A 17,778-nucleotide genomic window follows, 5' to 3' on the forward strand; every position below is an offset into this window, starting at 1 on the left:
AATCTAGGAACACGTCACATTTTAAAGGTACACAATCTTTCACCTAGACTTCTAGGAATGTATCGTAAGAAAATAAAAAGACAAATATATAGAGATGTATGTATGAAAATGTCCACTGCAGTATTATTTAGAATAACGAAAAGAAATCAAAACAACCAAATGAATGCCAAAAGGAGGTTAAACAAATTACGGCAAACCCAGGCACCTTGAAGCCTTTAAAAAGGAACAGAGAGATCCATAAATGAGGTCAAAATAAAACTACCATGTATAGAATGATTCCATTTATGGCAAAATTGCAGCATAATGGGTAATTATATTGCATATACTTGATTATCTCTAATATACAAAGTATTTTTAAAAATCAGTAAGAAAAATACTAATAGTAAAATGGACAAAGGAAATAAAAAGGCAATTGGAATAAATAATAATAGATTGGTAACATCTGGCCCTCATAATGGCATAGAAAACCAGGTTCTCATATCTGGTAGAAGTAAAAACTAAAATCTATGGAAGGAAATTTTGTTAGTATTTCTTAAAATACTACATGTATATATTCATGATCTAAAAATCCTATTTCCTAGGATGCCATCCCTACATATTTTAAGTACGTAAACAAACAACTGGAGGTGTACTTAATGTACATTAATTAAGGCAATGGCTAAATAAATTATGGTGTACCAACAGAACCTTATACAGCCATGAAAAGAAAAAAGTGTGTAATCTGGTAATGACGTGGAAAAATATTCTTTATATATAAAGTAAAAGTAAACGAAAATTGCACACCAGAACATATGGCATGACTTTGTTTAAAAACAGTAAGACAGCTGAGAGAAATATGTTTGGGGGAACGTGCGTGCATCTGTTTGTCGGCTGAAGTACGGAGTGTGCAAAGAAGAGTTTCACTCCTTGATTTATGTAATTTTTAAAAGTTGTATTTAATAGTTAACAGTAGTTATTTTGTGTGCAGCCAGGCTAGAGAAAGAGGACTTTAGTTCTCTATTTCATAAATGTTTTTAATTAAATCTTCATGATGTGAGGGATGACTTTTAAAAATCAATAGCCGTATTTCCATTATAAAATAAAGACAAGGCTCTGGGATGTTAAATAAGTTGCCTCAAATCAAAATCAGTTTGTGGCAGATCTATCATTACACTTTTATCTGAGAAGAACATGCCATAAACTTACAACGTCTAAATTTTAGAGTCTGCTAAGCTAGGCCCAATATTGCACTTCTACTATCTTCAACTATTAGGTTGGTGCAAAAGTAATTGCGGTTTTGGCCATTACTTCTAATTTTTTGAATCCTAATTTTGCCATTAGAAGTAATGGCAAAAACGGCAATTACTTTTCCCTGAAAAAACAGATCTGAGTAACTAGCAGCAAAATAACCAGTTCCCCAAATGCACAAAAAGCTTTCCAAAAAAGCTAATCAAACAAGTCAGCAAAGTCATCATGGGTGATTCCTGAGATGAAGGCACACTTACTAGTCTCTCCCTCCTGATGTACCTGCCCCCTCTCTTTTCCTAATTGTAGAGCTACTTAGGATGCGGAAAAACTGTCAGAATATGCATGCATTAGTAACGAAGAATTAACAGTAGCATTACAGAAATGATGTATACAACTATCTATAATAAAAATATTCATGGCAAAAATAATCCAAGGTCAACTAACTCTTCATATAATTACACCAAAATTAAGCTTATTCATAAGAGGAAAATAAAGTTTCACAATTTAGTCAAATCACAAGTGCAACTTACTAAATACTTCTCTGACAACAAAAAGAATACCATTCTGGGGTATTTCCTGTCCATCTTTTTTCCAAGTACATATTTTGTAAGCATTGTTCAGATCATTTATGTATATATATATATGCACTATTTCATATTTAAAAAATTTTTATTATAAAATTGCACTTCAACTCTTCATATACATAATTCTTTCTTTTTTTGTTGTTGTGGCAACATATGCATAACATAAAATCTACCATCTTAACCATTTGTAAGTGTACAGGTCAGTGGTATTAAATGCCTTCATGCTGTGCAACCATCACCACTATGTGTCTCCAGTATTCATCTTGTAAAACTGAAACCCTATACCCATTAAACACGATTCTTCACGATCTCCTTCCTCCAGCCTCTGGCAACCACCATTCTATGTTTTTTCTGAGACAGGATCTTGCTCTGTCTCCCAGACTGTAGTACAGCGGCACAAGTATAGCTCGCTGCAGTCTCGAACTCCTGGGCTCAAGAGATCCCCCTGCCTCAGCCTCCTGAGTAGCTGGGACTACAGGCGCATGCCACCCATGCCTGGCTAATTTTTCTTCTCTTTTCTCCCTCTCTTTTTTTTTTTTTTTTTTTGGTAGAGACAGGGTCACACTATGTTTCCCAGGCTAGTCAGGAACTCCTGGGATCAAGTAATCCTCCCACCTAGGGTCACTCTACTTTCTGTCTCTATGGTTTTGACTAAGTATCTCATGTAAGTGCAATTATACAGTATTTGTCTTTTTGTGACTGGCTTATTTTGCTTAGCATAATGTCCTAAAGGTTCATCCATGTTGTAGCACACTTCCTTCCTTTGTAAAGCTGAGTAATATTCCACTATGTGTATATCCCACATTATCCATTCATCCATTGATGGACACTTGGGTTGCTTCCACCACATAATTTTTAATGCCGCCATAATTTTCCACTGACTAGAAAGATCCTGTTTTAAGTATCCATTAATGTTGGACATATAAGCTGTTTCCATATTTTTACATTTTAAGAAACCATTACAAACATCTTTGTACACATTTTTTTTTGACATTTCAGATTGTTTTTAGCATAGTTTTTTCTGAAGCAAAATTACATGAGTATAGAGCAGGGAGTAACAAACTTATAAGGAAAACAAATTAGCCTGTGGACTACTTGTGTAAATACAGTTTTACTGAACATAGCCATCCCCATTTATTTATATATCGTCTTCGGCTATTTTCAGGCTATAAGGGCAGAGCTGAGTAGTTTTTAAACTAATACTTAAAAAATATTTAAATTTAAAATACTATTAAAAAAATATTTAAAGTTTAAAAAAAGTTACCTACAATAACCCCTCCTATAAATAACCAGTGAAGTTCTTATTCTTCCGATTTTTACATACCTGTAATACCTTTCCTATATAAAACTGGGTTCATGCATAATATATTATTATAATCTAGATTTGGTTTTACTTATTGACATTTTCCCAGGTCATTCAATGTTCTCCAAAAGCATAATTTTAATGCCTACATGACATTCGTAACATGGGCATACACTAATTTAATCATTCAATTGCTACTGGATATTTAAATTGTTTCTAATTTTTCACCATAATACTATGTAAGGCTTGTGCATTTCTCAGATTAAACTTTTACTTAAGAAGAACATTTACTGGATCAATGAATATAAATGTTTTTAAAAGCCATATTACTTTTTTTCTTCAAAGGCTATACTGCTTTATATACAATCAAGCACATCCTTACAATAACTAAATGACATCATTTAAAAAGTCTTCCATTATTTCAGTAAAAACTGGTATCTTTTTTTAAAAAATGAACATTTCTTTAGTTATCAGGTTGAATGAACAGTTTTTGTGTTTCTTAGCCCCTTAGAATTCTTTTTTGGTGCATATTCTCTTTATGCCCTTCATTTTCAACTGAATTTTAAATTTGTTTATCCTAATTGTTTTATTATTGTTTGTGGCATACCATTTAAAATTGTATGTAATCAGATCTCCAGATACGCTTCCTCTGTATTTTCTTTTTATTGATTTTAGATACAAAAATAGTGGTTACACGAAACAAAAATCTACCCATCTACATAGTACAATCTCAGTAATCAAGATAACTTTTGTGGCTCCCCCCCATGGATATGTGAATCCAAATAATTTTTTTTTTTTTAACCTCAGAGAGAAACTTTCTATTTTAACTTTGGCTACTTGGTTTTAAGCATCTGTTATTTTTCCCCACAATAAAAAGTTACAGAAATGTCACTCAAAAGGAAAAAGGAGCTGGGTGTGGTGGCTCACACCTGTCATCCCAGCACTTTGGGACGCTGAGGTGGGAGGAATGCTTGGGGCTAGGAGTTCAGCAGGCTGGAGAAATAAAGCTAATTTTTTTCATTTTATTTAGAAGAGATGAGGGGTAAAACAAAGATACCCAGGTTCTGGTTATACCTTTCCTCAAATGAACTGCATAACCTCCTGGCTTCACTTACCGCTGTCACTGAACCATGCCAACTAGAAAATCTTCAATGTCCAAAAACTCCTAAAACTCTAGGATTCTAAAATTACTTCATTTAATCAAAATTAAGAAAATCCAAACATTTACTTTTTCCACAGATGAAGAAAACCTCTCTTCTCTTCACTGCACTCTTGTTGCGACCCTGTCACTTTTTCATTCTTCATTAATTTTGAGGTAGTTACAATACTTAACAGATTGATAGGATAAAGACAGGATTTAACCGCTCAGAACAGTGCTTCTCAAACTGGGCACTTCGGGAATAACATAGAAGGTGCCCTGGTAAGAGAAGCAGCACTTCCTTTGTGGAGTAATTTTTAAAAATCTAATTTTTACACTAAAACCAATAAAGCGATATACAGAACAGAAACAAGATTCACATGAATACTGCAATTTTTAGCACAAAATGTCTATATACACACACACTCACATGACCTTTAACAACATATATATATATACACACATACACACACCCACATATTTTTTAAGAAACAGGGTCTTGTTCTGTCACCTAGGCTGGAGTGCAGTAGTGCAATCATAGGTCACTGGAGCCTTGAACTCCTGGGTTCAAGCGATCCTCCTGCCTTGGCCTCTTGAATAATTGGGACTACAGGTATCACCACTCCCAGCTAATTATTTTACTTCTGTAGAGACAGGGTATCCCTATGTTGCCCAGACTATAATTGGGACTACAGGTATCACCACTCCCAGCTAATTATTTTACTTCTGTAGAGACAGGGTATCCCTATGTTGCCCAGGCTGGTCTTGAACTCCTGGGCTCAAGCGATCCTTCTGCCTCAGTCTCCCAACATGCTGGGATTATAGGCACAAGCCACCATGCCCAGAGAACCTTTAATATCTTCACCCTTGATTTTAACTTGAAAGCCAAGATTCAATAATTAAATCATTTTAGAGCAACTTAACAAGTAGATATAAAAAATTACCCCTAAAATTAAAAGTAACACTGGATTAATGCTTTGAAATCCTTAAAAAGTACTAACCTGTTTTCTGAACTAGATGTAGAAGTACTAGATGATGACAATGTATGAGAATTTGACATGCGTGAAACAAACTTCTGGATGGTGTTACGAGATGGAGCTTTGATCCTTGAGCTACGCCTACTGTGATATTTCTGGAACAAACTCTCAACCTAACATTGGAAAAAGACAGTAACAGTGATATTTGTGCCATAATTATACATATGAAGAGTTCTAGAGACTGAGCTATTTATCTTTTATTTGCATGTTTTTCCTAAAGTTGATTTAAGAGCTTCAAAAATAAAAACACATTATAGTTTACTAAGGACAACATTCATACGGCAGGTCAGTGTTGTTTTTTTCAAGCTAGAAGAAAAAGTTTAGTAAATATCTCATGAGAACTATTTATAAGCATCAACTAATTCTTACATACCTTCACACCTTTCAAAAGGTCACTGCCTAAACTTAAAGGAGGAGAAACTTTAAGAATATATCATAAGAATATGCTGACTCTAAGCATTTATTAACAACTACCTCAAAATTCTTTAAAGTTTTTCTCCATAACATTGGGTCTGAAGGTTCTAGTTGAAACACCCGGAGCATTACAAACAGCAGATGAATACAGAATGTTCCACGTCCACAGCTGCAGTTCTGAAGAGTTAAAAAGAAAACCTATAGGTTAATACATCCGTGGTTCATTAGAACTTCTAAATTCATCACTTTACAATATTTCCAAATTTTTATACTAAAGTTTCTATTAATTCATATTCTTCATTATCTTTGTATATAAGAAAAATCTACAACTATTTCCATGATTTAATCTCTCATTTCCACTGAATTTATTAAATAGATCAAATTTCTATTCTATGGTATATTAAGATAGTAAAAACCTCATAAATACACTAAAGAAAAATATTAGCCTAAAATACATTTTAAGTTTACTTTTGTCTACTAAAGGGAATTAAGTGATCCAAACTTAAGAACATTATAGTATATAAATTTGAGGTAGTACCATATACTACTACTAATAAAATAAAATGGTGACAAATCCTACCTGAGGCCCAATAAACACCCGGTATTTATTGTCTGGGCTGTCTCCTCCAATCAGGAAAGAGTTGGGCCCTATCTGCTGCAATAAGTACAGTCTGGCCCGCATCACTTTGTTAACACGGCGATTTGTTTCCTCAGGGCTATATGGTGAGAAGCCATCTGGTGAAGGGGCTCTTCGGGGTGGTGTGATTCTGCCACTCTGAAACTTCACAACATTTTTTTTTCATTAGGTATGTTTCTCATTTCTTAATTAAGAAACTATTATCCAGCCGGGCGTGGTGGCTCATGCCTGTAATCTCAGCACTTTGGGAGGCCGAGGCGGGCAGATCACGAGATCAGGAGATTCAGATCATCCTGGCTAACACAGTGAAACCCGTTTCTACTAAAAATACAAAAAATCAGCCGGGTGTGATGGCACACGCCTGTAATCCCAGCTACTCGGGAGGCTGAGGCAGGAGAATCACTTGAACATTTATTACCCTTAATTATTTAATTAGGTATCCAAAAAAACTGGAATTTCCACTGGACATTGATGTAAAGACCAAGTCCTAGGAAAATTAGTACAGTGAGAGTGTTATATATTACCCTCACCATAGGAGAGTTTTTGTCAGCTTCCACAAATTTGTTTTTATTAAGAGTCTGCAGAGTGTATGTTGGGAGGCATTCCACGGCAGCGTTTGTAAATTTCCAGTTAAAGAAGATTAATAAAACCTTCAATAGATCCCAGAAAGCTGGATGTTTAATTTTTACTACTAGACACAGCATTCTGCCTGCTTATGATATATACTTTTTATGCTTTTTGTTTTGGTTCATATTAGATGTTTCAAAGAACTCAAATGTTTATAGAATAATTTATAAAATTACCACATAGTTGTCTCTCTCAGCCAGATATTTATCAACATTTATGGGGATAACCGAGATTTTAAAAGTCTTCATGCTAGGATGAAGAGATGCCAACAGCCCCCCAAGTGTTCGAGTATCCCAGCTGAAGCAACAGGCATGAGTGAAGAAGCTGAGCCTGCTGAGCCCTGCCCAATCTGCAGATTCATGAGATAATAACTGATTAGTTTTAAGTTAAAAAAGTTAATAACTAATTTAAAGGTGTTTTAACATATAGCCAACAACCACTGTTGGGCATCAGGTTTTACTATAAAATGTTTTTGCTTTAAATGTATTTTTTAATGAACTGATGTACCTTAGTAACTCCAGATCTTAACAAAAACCCAAATTCCTCTTGTGGTCACTATCTCAACCATTTTTCCAATCAATCATCTGTTCTTCAAAGTTAGAAAGTGAGTCTTTTTTATTTTATTTTATTTTATTTTGAGACGAAGTCTCACTCTGTCACCCAGGCTGGGGTACAGTGGCGCCATCTCAGCTCACTGCAAGCTCCACCTCCTAGGTTCATGCCATTCTCCTGCCTCAGCCTCTGAAGTAGCTGGGACTACAGGCGGCCGCCCCCATGCCCGGCTAACTGTTTTGTAGTTTTTAGTGGAGACAGGAGTCTTAACATGCATTTCCACCACTAGAAGTCTCTCTCTCACATGAATTTACCACCTATCTTTTTGCAAATTTCTTTGATGTTTAGCTTAATATAGAAGACAGCTAAGATGTTCATAGCTGCTTCTGCATTCAATCTGCTGTGATATGATGTATTGATTAAAGTATATGAAAGGAAATTTGGCCTCACACAGATACGCAGATGTAAAAGGAAGGAGTATTTTAATAGCTGTTTTTTTTTTTTTGGAGTCTCACTCTGTCGCCCAGGCTGAAGAGCAGTGGTGTGATCTTGGCTCAATGCAACGTCTGCCTCCCGGGTTCAAGCAATTCTCTCTGCCTCAGCCTCTAAGTAGCTGAGATTACAGGTGCCTGCCACCATGCCTGGCTAATTTTTGTATTTTTAGTAGAGACGGGGTTTCACCATGTTGGCCAGGCGGGTCTTGAATTCCTGACCTCAAGTGATCCGCCCACCGTGGCCTCCCAAAGTGATAGGATTATAGGTGTGAGCAACTGCACTTGGCCGCCTGTTCAAATAATGATGAATATTCTTTGGTACTATACCAAAGCTCAAAACACAGTTTCTTAAAGGCAGTTGTAATGTGGAATCTGAAACCACATCAACAAACTTTTCCTACTGGCACATTAAAAATCCAAATGGTGTTATTTTACATTTTGAATGTATCTTTTACCTATGAATGATTTTGTTGTTATAATACACTGATCATGTGGAAAATATTGGTTAAGTTAAGCAGATCTTCCAAATGTTCACATATTTCATTATATAGCATGAAAAGAATCACATTTGCTATCACCAATCTTATCAGAAAAGTCTAAGCACTGGGAAGCTGTCAAGCTCATAGTGGTGGATAGCAGCTTTCTAAAATTCTAATTTTTGTTTTGACATCTCATCTCTTAACACTGGTGAAAAAATATTTAAGTTGTTTTTCTTTTTTTTTTTTGAGATGGAGTTTCACTGTTGTCGCCCAGGCTGGAATGCAATGGTGCAATCTAGGCTCACTGCAACCTCTGCCTCCTGGGTTCAAGCGATTCTCCTGCCTCAGCCCCCCGAGTAGCTGGGATTACAGGCATCTGTCACCATGCCTGGCTAATTTTTGTATTTTCAGTAGAGATGAGGTTTCACCATGTTGGCCAGGCTGCTCTTGAACTCCTGACCTCAGGTGATCCGCCCACCTCAGTCTCCCAAAGAGGTAGGATTATAGCCACCGCTCCTGGCCTTAAGTTGCTTTTCTTGAAGTGACAGTCTAATTCATCTTAAGAAAAATATCTTCCAAATACCCAAATCTAAATAATCATAGTTTTTTGGTCACTCATTTAATGTTCCATGAAAGAACTAGTTCGGCTTGCAACTCTAACAACCGCACAAATACTTCTCCTTGAGAAACTATTGTATTTTGGTATGTAGAAGTGCTTTATGCATGCATCCCATTTCATCACACACAATATTACAAAGGCATGTATTTACTAAGAGTCAAGATTTAATAAAATTAATTTCTATTTCCTTGTCAAAGGCATTATCAAGTGTAATTGCCATTTTTTTTTTCTTTAATGGCTGATACATAGCAATAATGAATATAGTTTCTACAGCTGTAGCCTTAAATTGGGAAAAGGCACCAATAGTTTTACCCACCACTGCAAATATCAATGCAGGGAAAGAGGCAAACAACATCACAGTTTTATCACAAAATTAGTTTTGACCTAATAGACCCCAGAAAGGGTCTCAGGAACTGCCTCCCTCCCTCCATCCTCAGGGGTCTGCAGATCATATTTTAAAAACTGATGTTCTAACAGATGGCTGGCCAGTCTTTTCTCTGTTATAAATGAATCTAAAAATTATAAAAACTAACATATCCGTTGTAACATTAACTTACAGGCACTGGGGAAACTCTTTTTCTCCTTACTCCTGGAGATTCTGATTTCACTGTGCGACCTGATGGGGAGTTGCCAGGAGAAGGACTGCGTCGGCCTTTGGAAGCTGGTGAAGCCATACTCGCCTGGGCCTCTCCTGGAGACTCAGCTGCCAAGTGATTCATTTCAGATCCATCTCCTTTAACTGGGATTGGTTTTACCACCTGAATCAAAGTATTCCAGTATTTTGATTACTTAAAAATATAAAAGGTAAGTAAATGTAAATATCATAGACTAGGAAATAAACTTAATGAGCTTTTGTTATGAAATATACCAGTATACCAGACAACATATCAACTTTTATTATTACTTTAAGCTATTAATGTAAAAGACTATTTTTACCTACACAAATTTCAGTCATTTAGGATTTAACACTAGTTAAAATGCAACCTCTTCCCTTACAATTTTGTAATGCATACAAAACTGCAGAAATGGTATTATTTGTTATTATATACCCTAACTCATTTAACACTCAAAAGTAACAATCAAAGGTTATTAAACAAATGTGAAAAATAAGCACTCATAACTTCTATAGTCAACTCATTCAACTACTAGATCAAAGACCTCGGTATGTTTTTATTTGTTTCGACAAAATGTAGAACCTTGAAACAACACTGGGCATAATTTCAAATAGTTTGATGACTATGCAATCATTTTGCCCTGCTTTTGTGTGTGTGTGGTTTTTTACGTTATATTACAACAATAGGTTAGACATATATCTCAGAAAACCAAAAGAGGTTAGAATTTTAAAGATCAATTTCTCAGGCAGAAATGCAGTTTAGAAGACCTGCCTTTTTTTTTTTTTTTTTTTTTTTTTTTAAATTAAGGCTTTCAGACCTAATCTAGCCATGACCAAAGGCCAAACTCCACAGCCTTGTACAACTGCAGACCTTTCTGGACTTTCTCCCACTGCTCCTGTTCTATAGCCAGTTGCTGTGTTCACCAAACTTGCCTGACCCTTCCTCCTCCTGTGCTTTCCACTCACTCTCCTCCTAATTTAATACTCATCTCCAGCCTGCAGCACCCCAGGAGTACACCTTCACAAGAGGAAAATTTACCCATTTTTTTAGACTCAGTTAAAATTCTTCCTTTTATGAAACTTCCCTGAAGTCTACCAGCATGACATTCTTTCTCTTTCCTAAGTCCCTATTGCTCTTCTGCCCATCCCACACATTTGGCACCTAGTCACAAGCTGCTTTGTGATATTTCATGTACTACTCTATTTATTACATATAAGTCTAATTTTCCCATTTGGAGATATTTACACTTTATGTTTCAAGAATGATTTGACACAACTTACTTAAAGTATAAAAACAGAATCAGACCTCCCAAGTAAACAGTAAACTTCTTAAGGATAATATGAAATCTGTAAACCATAAAATGTAGAGTGGCATAATTAAGCTTAAGGACTGTGCTATGCATCTTATTCCACACATCTCCTCCCTCTTCATGCATATCTTACATACAGACAAGGTACGTATTTGCTAGAAAGTGAACACTAAAATTCTGTCTTAGAGAAATGGATTGTTAGTTCATACGTAATAAAAAACAAACGGCTGGCTCGTTTTTAAAAAGTTGTGATTTATGCCCTACGGTATTCTCAAAAGATTTAGGCTCTGTTTGAACGCCTCCATCTAAAGGAGCTCAGAAAGCAGCACATTCAAACTTCAGATGGCTCTGTTTGTTTAAAAGTTCTTTATATTAACTGAGTAGTAATACGCCCTTTTAATGCCAACCTTCTACAAGATGTTTCAACAGCACTTTCTCTTCTCTAAGATAAATCCTTAATTTCTTCATATTCATCTTCTGGCACAAATAGCTAAAATGGTGAGGGGTTCCCACCACACCACCTCACATGAGTAATAAATGGAAGAAATGTAGAAACTTAGCTGTAAAGACAAAGACTCATGGGCCCATAGTAACTTAAAGTGCTGGTATGGAAAGGAACAATTAGATTTATTCTGTAGAATTCCATGGGTTAGAATTAGAACCAGCGGGGAAAATATTCCTGACAGACTGCAGCTCAGTAATGAGGATATCGAAAGCCGCAGGGATTATGAAGTTAAGTCAGACACGAGTCAGTACTACACATCTAAGAGAGCTTTCTGAGGCAATGGAAATGTGCTAAAACTGCACTGCCCAAAGGGTAGCCGTTGGCCACATGTGGTTACTAAGCATTTGAAATGTGGTTGATGAGACTGAGGAACTACATTTTTACTTTTATTTACATCTAATTAATTTAAATCTAAACTTAAATAGGCATATGGGATGAATGCAGGGCAGACAATCATTTGGCAGGGGTGTACTTTAGACCCTTGTCAAAGTTTAGATAAATTTTAAGTTGCCGTATCTGTTTTAAAAGAACAAAATAAACACAAACTTGCTGATACAGGTAAGTGCTAGGATACTGTAATACTTCTTCCTTTGTAAGAATGAAGACACACATTTCATGATGGTATTCTTGTAAGAATATATATTCTTATACCTATAGCAAAGGATGGAGTATCCCTGCTTTTTAAAATCTAGGACTCTAGATTTTCTTTCATCAAACCCCATATATTTTTAATTTATCTTAATCTCCATGGGTCTATTAAACTTTTTTTTTTCAAGTCAAATGAGGGTAACATGCTGACATTGTAACAAAGTTGGAGAAATGCACATCTTACGCATGCATGTAAAAACCCAATCATTACACTTATGAATTACTGCAATTAAATATTTTCTTTCCTAGAAGATTTCTGAAATTAAGATCTTTGGATCCTGTCTTAGAGATAAAACATCTAAAACAAACTGGAAAAATTCTTTTTAAAATTTAGAAAGTACAGTATAAAACTCCAATGAAAGGATTTTAGATACTGACATGAGAGGGTAGTCTTGGTTTAAGCATTTACCTCTCCACCAAACACAACAGTTAAGTTCCCAGAACAGTTTAAGTTGTTTAATGAGCGTAGTTTTAATTACGGTTTCTTCCAAATGACCGCAGTATCAACTAATTAAAACTACTACATTTAAAATGAAGAAGAAAAGCTTACGAGAGGATCTATTTATGCTTACTTTTCCATTTCCTCCTATGCTTTCTTCCTTACAGCTGGTAACCCATAGCCACTTACCACAGGCCCTCGCCTATTTCTCCTTTCCAACCATTCGTGCTTCCACGCTGGCATACAGGTTGCCTTCAGTTTCTCCCTGATCATTCGTTCCTCTGGACGATCGTCCATCTTGTGCAACCCTTTGAGAGTTTCTTTATTCTCCATCTCACGACTAAAATGGATGGAGAAACAAAGAAAAGGAGAAATTTATATATGAAAGATAATTTCCAAGAACAAATGGTTCTATTTTATACTTCCAATGGACATGTAATAAAAAAGCTAACTGCTAAAAACCCCAAATGACTTAAAGGTTGAAATGATTCTGAATTATATACTACTGACATGTATCATGCAGACCTTTGTTCCACTGTAGTTAAAAAAATGAATCCCAAGACATTAAGCACCGTATTAACAAATATATTCACTAAGACTGCATTGTTTTCAATTCTACCACCCAAGTATATAACAAATATTTAGAAGGGTGTATTATTACGCTTTTATCCCAGGATTTCCAATACATTAAGTCAATACAGACAGAATCTGGTGGATATGCTCATTTATCTGAAATAAGCTCAATAAATATTTAATAAGTGAAGTGAAACTTAACTACATCAACTATGATCCCAAAACAATTTTTCATAGCCTACATGATTAAATTTTTATTTTCAGAGAACAGTGATTTCTGACAAGCACTTGGGGTACTCTAAAAAGAATAAAAATTATCAGTACAAACATTTGATCTTTACTCCATTAAATGGTGTGGATTTACCAGAATAAAACAATCTCTAAACTAAGAACCGTTTGAGAATTAACTCTACGAAGCCTAATAGGCAAAGCATCAAGCTCACGAAAATCACTAATTTTAAAATATACCCACATCCCCATGAGCATACACGCATACACGATATGCACAGATTTGAAAACCTGATTCATAAGCATGCAGTTAAAGCAACTGCACCCTGGGATTAGTAACAACTTTACAAATACTAAGCTAATTTCAGTAACTATTTTGAAAAGTTTATAAAGCTAGACAACAGTTTTTCTACACTGATATGAAAAGGAAATACTCAAGGAAATACCCAAGACAAGAACCTCAAGTTTACTAAAAAGACAAATTCAAACTCCTCTAGGAATTTTCCAGCTAATCACAACTATGAAGTACAATCTTCAGAGAATCAGCCAAAGAAAAAAAAGAAGAAGAAACTACTTAAAAATAAATATTCACTAGAAAGGAAACAGTTAACTGGTCTCACTGAAGCATCAAGACTGTGAGGAAAGTAGAAGCCAAAATATTAAACACCTCTGTATCAGCGACTGGCCTAGATATTTTTAGAAATACAAAGAATACATAACATTTGGTTTGAAACTTGCAAATGGGCATTAGGACCACAGAGTAAAATATTTCCTTACAGACACACACACACACACACACACACACACACACACACACACACACACACTGTTATATAGAAGCAATATGAGATTTTCAAAAAGTATGAAAAAAGGAGGATTATCTCATTTACTTATACGTGCTTGGCTGCTTTTTATGCTGATTATAAAATATAAATGTTAGGGGATGTGTGGAAGAATGTAAGAGAGGGAGGGAGGAGAAGAAGGAAAGAGGAAGGGGGGATGGAGAGAAGGGAAGAAAGCAGAGAAGAAAGGAGGAGGAGGAGGAAAAGGAGGGAGAGGAAGGGAGAGAAAGGAAGGTGGGGTGAGGAACACAGGGGATAAAGTGTCTTCCAAAAAATCCATCCTGCTCAGTTGGTACTTATTCCAGGAGGCTCAGCTTTGTAGGCAACTGAATTTATGTGGTGACTGCATACCAAAAATTCACTTTCAAGTCTTTAGTATTAAAAGCACTTTCCCCCTCCAGTAACAATGTTGCAAGAGGTGGTTTGGTTCCTAGGCTAGTTCCCAAAAAATAAGCCTCATAGTGGAACCGCAGTGCATTTTTATACCAGAAACTCCTGCGCTCCTGGACCAAGGTGCTCGATCGTCTTTCCTCTGGTCCTAGCTATCTCTCTTCCCACAAATTTGTTTCAGGAGTATCTCTTCTCTGTTACGGATTTTCAGTTTCTGTTCCTGGCCCCCAGTCAAACACACAAAGGACGTTCCTTGTCTAAACAAATCTTCCTGGATGGCGTGGCCTCCTTAAAGTCTAATTTGTCTCCTTCCTTTCCATTTGTTTGAAAATACTATAATCTTTTAGACCAATTTCTTTTATTATAAATAATAGGGATAAGCATTCTAGTAGCTGAACTTTTACAAACATCTGAGATTCTTTTTTAAATTTTGTTTTACCTTATTTACGTTTAAGGGCTATGAGATTATTATTATTTTGAGATGGAGTTTAGCTCTTGTTGCCCAGACTGGAGTGCAATGGCGCAACTGGCTCACTGCAACCTACTCCTCCCAGGTTCAAGTGATTCTCCTGCCTCACCCTTCCAAGTAGCTGGTATTACAGGCATGCACCACCACGTCCGGCTAATTTTGTGTTCTTAGTAGAGACGGGGGTTTCACCATGTTGGTCAGGCTGGTCTCGAACTCCTGAGATCAGGTGATCCACCCACCTCAGCCTCCCAAAGTGCTGGGATTACACCACGTTTGGCCTAAATTATTTCTTTAGAATAAACACCCAGAAATGGAAATGCTGGGTAAAAAATGTACACAAATGAAGATTTTTGATAATATGGGCAAATAATCTTCTAAAAAACATGTCTTCCATTCTCACTTCCACCCAGGTCAAGCTGCTCTTACCTGGTCTGAATTAGCAACAGGCTCCTAACAAGGCTTCTTTAACTTTGAATCTTACCCAGATTTCACAGTGCAGCCAGGGTTACCTCCTCCATTAAAATCCTCTAGTGGCTTCCCCCGGGCTTAAACTAAAATCCAAAATGTTCAGCCCAACCTAAGTAGCCCTGCGCCATGTGGTCTCACCTCAATTCCTGTCACCAGACCTGCCCGCCCCCCCCCCCCACCCACTTCTTCACTGCCTCAATAACCCCACAATCTTTCCTACTCAGGGCTTCTGGACAGGCTGCTTCCTTTTCTGCCTACTTTTTACCTAATTTCTACCCACTCTCTAGATTTTCCTCAACTCCTCAGACTTTCCCAATTTCAATTAAGAACTCCCAGTTCCATTCTTTCACAGCACTTGTATTTTTCCTTTAACATGGTTAATGCAGTTTGCAAAATGTTCCTCTCTTATGAACTGTAAGCTCCATGAGGTATTTTTCCTTTAACATGGTTAATGCAGTTTGCAAAATGTTCCTCTCTTATGAACTGTAAGCTCCATGAGTGAGGGGACCACGTGTTATATCCATCTATACACCTAACATCTAAACATGTCTGGCTCATAATAGGTATGAACATATATTAAGTGAATGATCACCTATTAACTCTGGCAGTCCTACAGCCTTCCTAGTTTTAAATTTTAATGACTATTCTTATTAACTTTTTTAATAATTCTGTATTTAATTAAGACTAAATTTACAATTTAGATGTTATTCAGAACAATTTTCACGGTTCCTAAGTTAATCTGCAAATATAAACCAAAGTGTTTTTCCTAGTCTCTTTGTAATAATTATATGTCATTAATTCTAAAATTTGTATTTTTTCACATTTTAATATCTGAAATCTGAATGCCTCTTGCAATCAAATGTTACTGTAATTTAACTGGCAGGTTTTTTTTTTTCCTTCATGGTATATAGAATAATGGTACAACTTACAACCACTGGGATCTTTGAATCAATGAAATATACAGTAAATCCTATTATATTTGTCAGGAATAAATCATATCTACTCTATTTAATTTCTCTCTGAAATGGAACCAAACTCTGAAATTTTTTTTTACATACTTGTATTGTTTTTGTTATAATCCTAACATATAATCTTCCATTAAACCAGGCATATATAGGGTTATTTTTACCAGATGAGTGTGTATGTGTATGTATGGATGTATATAGCAGTGATTTGTCATCCAATTAATATATCACAGCCATAGCAGGAAAAAAACCTTTTTTTAACCAAAGCTAATCTAAACAGATAGCTGTAAAGTCACTGGGAGATGAGAGCCATCTCCAATTCATGTTGGTTAAACATGCATGTTTCAGGGAGTTATTTTTGCCACACATTACCAAGAAACATATCTATTTTAAATAATAGCGTATATACTTCTGACCTTAAAAAAAATAACAGATTTTTTAGCAAAACAATGTGTTTTGAGAAACTACTTTGAAGACTTAAAAATAAACAAAATTGTGGTTAGAAAAATATGAGAAACTTAAGAACTGTTACAGATCAAGCTTTATCTTCATTTCCTGTTTATTTAGGAAACATGAGGTTTCCTGGTTTTGGCTTCTAGACATTCCTAAGAATGAATTTGTGACTGACATAGAACTTCAAGAACGCTTACTCCCTGAGGTTAGGTTTCTAGTCCTAGACTCTTCCTAGACCTACAAAACTCACCAGCTAAAACTCAAGATGCTTCAGGGTCCCTTCTCAGGGAAACTGTAGTCAGTCCTCCCTTTATAATGTGGTGTCAGCCACTGTTGATTGTGCTAACTCTCTTGTAGGTCTCTCCTCTACTCTTCTATGAGGACTGTTTCTCCTAGTTCTGTGTCTAATCATCTTCATCAGTACCATAAATTAGACCTTCTTCCTGGAGCCCCTTAAATACCGACTACGGCCCTCTTCTCATAGCACAAAAAAACTTCATAAATATACTATGATATTTTGCACCCATCTCTGCAGAAGACTTTTCTTTTTCCTGCCAGGAATATCCTCTGCCATCTCAATATGGCTTCAATGAAGAATTTCCTACCACCATTCTAAGGCAGTTAGCCGCTCTCTCCCTGCATGGTAAATATTAACTATATCATAAAATTAAGTATATGTTTAAGTATCTGCTTCCTTGTCCACATTGTGAGCTCTTTCAGGATAGGTTACCTCTCATTCATTGTTCTATCACACTGCCCAGGGT

The 17,778-nt window shown here is 36.0% G+C and overlaps 1 protein-coding gene and 1 non-coding gene across 5 annotated transcripts in view; both read right to left on the minus strand.

Annotated features, from left to right (window-relative positions):
• The window catches only part of LOC105499405 (mitogen-activated protein kinase kinase kinase 1), a 76,711-nt gene that overhangs the window by 23,102 nt on the left and 35,831 nt on the right, over window positions 1-17,778 (minus strand). For all 4 annotated transcript variants that reach the window (XM_011771954.3, XM_011771955.3, XM_011771957.3 and 1 more), the window contains exons 2-6: window positions 12,816-12,966; window positions 9,669-9,869; window positions 6,284-6,484; window positions 5,764-5,880; window positions 5,254-5,402 (exon numbers count right to left, since the gene is read on the minus strand). In XM_011771954.3, the coding sequence (XP_011770256.1) occupies window positions 5,254-5,402; window positions 5,764-5,880; window positions 6,284-6,484; window positions 9,669-9,869; window positions 12,816-12,966 (819 nt within the window). The remainder of the gene's footprint in view (window positions 1-5,253; window positions 5,403-5,763; window positions 5,881-6,283; window positions 6,485-9,668; window positions 9,870-12,815; window positions 12,967-17,778) is intronic.
• LOC112423208 (small nucleolar RNA U13) lies at window positions 12,314-12,422 on the minus strand. The gene has a single exon (XR_003013680.1). It is a non-coding gene; the product is annotated as a small nucleolar RNA U13 (small nucleolar RNA).

The sequence above is a fragment of the Macaca nemestrina genome, chromosome 6 (genome assembly GCF_043159975.1).
Source record: "Macaca nemestrina isolate mMacNem1 chromosome 6, mMacNem.hap1, whole genome shotgun sequence".
NCBI lineage: Eukaryota > Metazoa > Chordata > Mammalia > Primates > Cercopithecidae > Macaca > Macaca nemestrina.